The sequence below is a fragment of the Lipotes vexillifer genome, unplaced genomic scaffold (assembly GCF_000442215.2).
Source record: "Lipotes vexillifer unplaced genomic scaffold, Lipotes_vexillifer_v1.1 scaffold96, whole genome shotgun sequence".
Taxonomy (NCBI): domain Eukaryota; kingdom Metazoa; phylum Chordata; class Mammalia; order Artiodactyla; family Lipotidae; genus Lipotes; species Lipotes vexillifer.
In genome coordinates, this window is record NW_006798666.1 from 1776842 (window position 1) to 1780377 (window position 3536).

At 34.4% G+C, this 3536-nt stretch overlaps 1 protein-coding gene across 3 annotated transcripts in view; it reads left to right on the plus strand.

The window, feature by feature from the left end:
* Positions 1–2534, plus strand: part of PARP8 (poly(ADP-ribose) polymerase family member 8) — a 181580-nt gene extending 179046 nt beyond the window's left edge. For all 3 annotated transcript variants that reach the window (XM_007470737.1, XM_007470739.1, XM_007470738.1), the window contains one exon: positions 2160–2534. In XM_007470737.1, the coding sequence (XP_007470799.1) occupies positions 2160–2262 (103 nt within the window). In that variant the 3' untranslated portion in view covers positions 2263–2534. The remainder of the gene's footprint in view (positions 1–2159) is intronic.
* The last annotated feature ends 1002 nt before the right edge of the window (positions 2535–3536 follow it).

A 3536-nucleotide genomic window follows, 5' to 3' on the forward strand; every position in this document is an offset into this window, starting at 1 on the left:
AGATACAGTTTAGGAATCAGCATGTGGGTGATAGTTACAACAATGGGACAGACTAAAGTAAAGTGAGCTTGCATATCATAAAAAGAGGGAACACTGAGGAGGGAATTGTGGATAAAACCAGCATTGAAATGGGAGGCCAGGGAAGAGACTGAGAATTAATAATCAAAGGGCCAACTAGGGAGGGAAGAGATGATACAGCTTTAAGAAAAAAGAGCAGTCAGCTGTATCACATGCTGCAGACATAGCAGATACAATCTCCTGAATTTATCAGCTAGGAGGCCATGGGCAACCATTGTCAGTACTTTTCAGTAGAGTAGTAGGATCTGAAGAATGATTGCAGTGGGTTGAGGAAAAAATGAGAAGTTTTAATGTATTACAGGCAAAACTTAATCAAGGTCAACTTTAAATTGAAAAGAATGGAGATGGTAATATGTAGGCTGGTATCTATTAAGCTGAAAATATCTTATATAAACACCTATTAGGAAACTTAGGATGGAGATACATGGTGGACTGGTATCAGAAATTGGGAAGCCATCAAGAACCAAAGCAGTTCGAAGACTTGCCACTCTTCCTGCTTCTCTCAAAGCACTGTGGTTTCCTTTGTGTCTGGTTCATTCTCTTTTTGTCAGTCTCTTTTGTTTTCCATAATCTGTATCCTAGAGGAGCTAGGCCAGTTGGTTTGATAAAACACCGTTATCTCATTTGGGCCAAGCCTGCAAGCCAGGTTGCTTCCCCAGCCTTGGCTCAGAATTATGGATGGCTTAGCTTACCCTTGGTCCAGTGAGTAGCCTGGATTTATACAAAAACCAGGCTAACATATTTTACCTGCCCAATAAAGTATATCTTTACACAGTTTGCTACAAAACACCCGATTAGATCTAGGTCTAAAGCATTTCACTTTACACATTCTCTAGTTTGTAACAGAGCACTTATTGTTTGAACTCCTGAGAAAATAATTACAACTGGGCTTTGTACCACATATCCCATTCTTTTTTTACAATAATGTCTCACCATTGGGTGCCTTATGTATACGTATGTGTGTGTGTATTTGCATGGTAAAAATTAACCAAGCAGGCAAACTTGGGCCACTTCGTAGGAGTTTAAACTCGATATAGATGCAATCATCACTAGGTTTTTAAGTAGTTGATTATGTAAGGACCTAAGTTCTCATTGTTATATGTCATCTATTTCATTTTTCTGTACTGTGCTATTTCAGGAGAATTTAAGCATGGTGAGGAAAAGACAGTGGCACACATTAATCTTTGAGACACTATGCTTACATCCCTGGTTATCTATTTTGAAGTAATTACCACTTCTCTAAAGCTTCTGTCTTGAAGTCATTTTTATGAAGTAAAATTAATTCATCACCTGTTCTACTCTGAATATTATCATGGAAGTTTAAAAATTCATTCTTGGGAAATTCTTATTGCCCAAGTAAGTTTATTTGAGGAAATGAATTATCATCTAAAATGTAATTACTTCTTTCTAAAGGACTTAGTAATTGCTGTCCTTTAATGTTACATTTTCACTTCTATTGCTTAGCTAAACTTAGCAGACTGGCATTCTTGTGTGTAGTACCAGCATGAATAAGAATATTGTTGTAGTCGGACTAAATAGAGCAACCAGTGCCAGTGATAAAAAAAAAAATGCAGCACTGATTACAACTGAATAATAATTAGAAGGCAGGAATGGCAAAGGAGCAGTGGTGGAAAGTGAAGTGATTTTTCTGAGTGTCACTGATCAGAAAATAAATGATTGAAGTAGGAGTGGAGCTAAGAAATCCAGAACCCAAGGAACATAAAACTGAAGTCAGTATCTTCTTTCTCAGCAGGCTTCATGTAACAAGTACTGTGAAAAATGTTTGCAGAGCCAAAGACACTGGGGTGCTTCCCGCATCTCAGGCAATGCTTTATGTGAGATTAAAAAGTTAAAATTAAAAAGGAAGGGTCAAATCAGGGCATGACGTAGAATAATCATGTGTTCAGTAATGTGAGCACATTATTAAACACAACTGAGAAGCAAATGTCTCTGGCTCTTGATTCCCTTGGGCTGTACTTTAGGTACCAGACAGCATTTCTAAGCTGTCTTAAATGCTTTGGGGATGTTTTTGAATGTTTCTTCTTTTCGAATGTTTTATGTTTCTGTGTCTTGTGTTTTAGCTATGAAGATGGCCAAGTGGGAGACACAAATATTAACACACAAGAAGGAGGCATTCACAAAGAGATCCTTCGAGTAATTGGTAATCAAACTGCTACTGGTTAAAGGACCACCATTTAATTAACATGATTTGAAAGCCTTCCTCGGGTTCAAAGCTGGATTTTGAACTGAAGAAGATGATAAAATAATTTATTGTTATTATAAACAAAATTAACCCTTTGAATACTGATTTTTTTCTTAGTATTTCTAAGTTTCTCATTAAATACCTAAAATGGTATAAAATTTATCAATTGTAGGGTTATGGAATCTAGTAATAAAATTACAACAGCACTTAAACTGAAGTTTGGGTTCCTCACACAATAAACAGATTGAAAAAACAGTTTTGTGCTGATATTTTTATATTAAACTCTTTAACTGGAAATTTGGTATTATATACCGACATCTTAGGGTACAAAAATAGAACTGAAAGCATTTTATAATGGCGTCTAAATCTATAAGATACTTTGCAATAAGTGTAATGTTTGCACATTCTGATGTGCTATATAATTAGCGGTATGAACATTCGAATGTTTTGGGGAGGCATGTTTCCTAATCTGTTACTTTTCCATATACAAAAACAATTAGGTCTTAGATACAGTGCTTTGCCCAAAAGTATGTAATATACATATCTATAGATTCATGCATCAAAATGTATGATCGTGCATATATGTGTGTATGTACACATACATATATTTTAACAACAGAGATGGCACAGCTCCACAATTCTTTTCTCATTCAATGGAAAGAAAATAATGTTCAGTAAGAAAATAATATTCTCTCTGGACATAAACCAAGATATGAGCCAAATTCACCACTGCTCATTCACTGAAAATATTTGCAAACAAGTTTTCTATTTGTTTAAAGAATTTTCCCTTCAGTTAAAATTTAACTCTTTATAATATTATAATTTGGGGAAATCTTTATTCAAATGATAATATGTTTAAAAGAAAGGCCTCAGAATTTAAAACAACAGTATATATATTTTTATTTCCTACTGTGGAACGTTTTTTACATTTATTTGTACCACACCAGCATTTTTATATTTTTCATCTAATACCTCTGCTTATTTTTTTTTCATATTGAGAAAGAAGACAAACTTTGAAGTTTCTTTTATATTAAAAGAACATGAATAAGTTTATATAGAGAGCAATAACACCAGCTCTCAGCATTCTCTTTTCAAGAGTCATGTGTGCATCAAAATCGTTACTATTTCTTTGGGACCTAAGTTCTTAATTCATTACAATTTTTAATTGACAGTGTTTCTTTTCCTACATGATGTTTTTGGAATAAGTCCATTCATGAGAGCAGTTTAATTAGCAAGTCTGCCACTCTATTCAAAC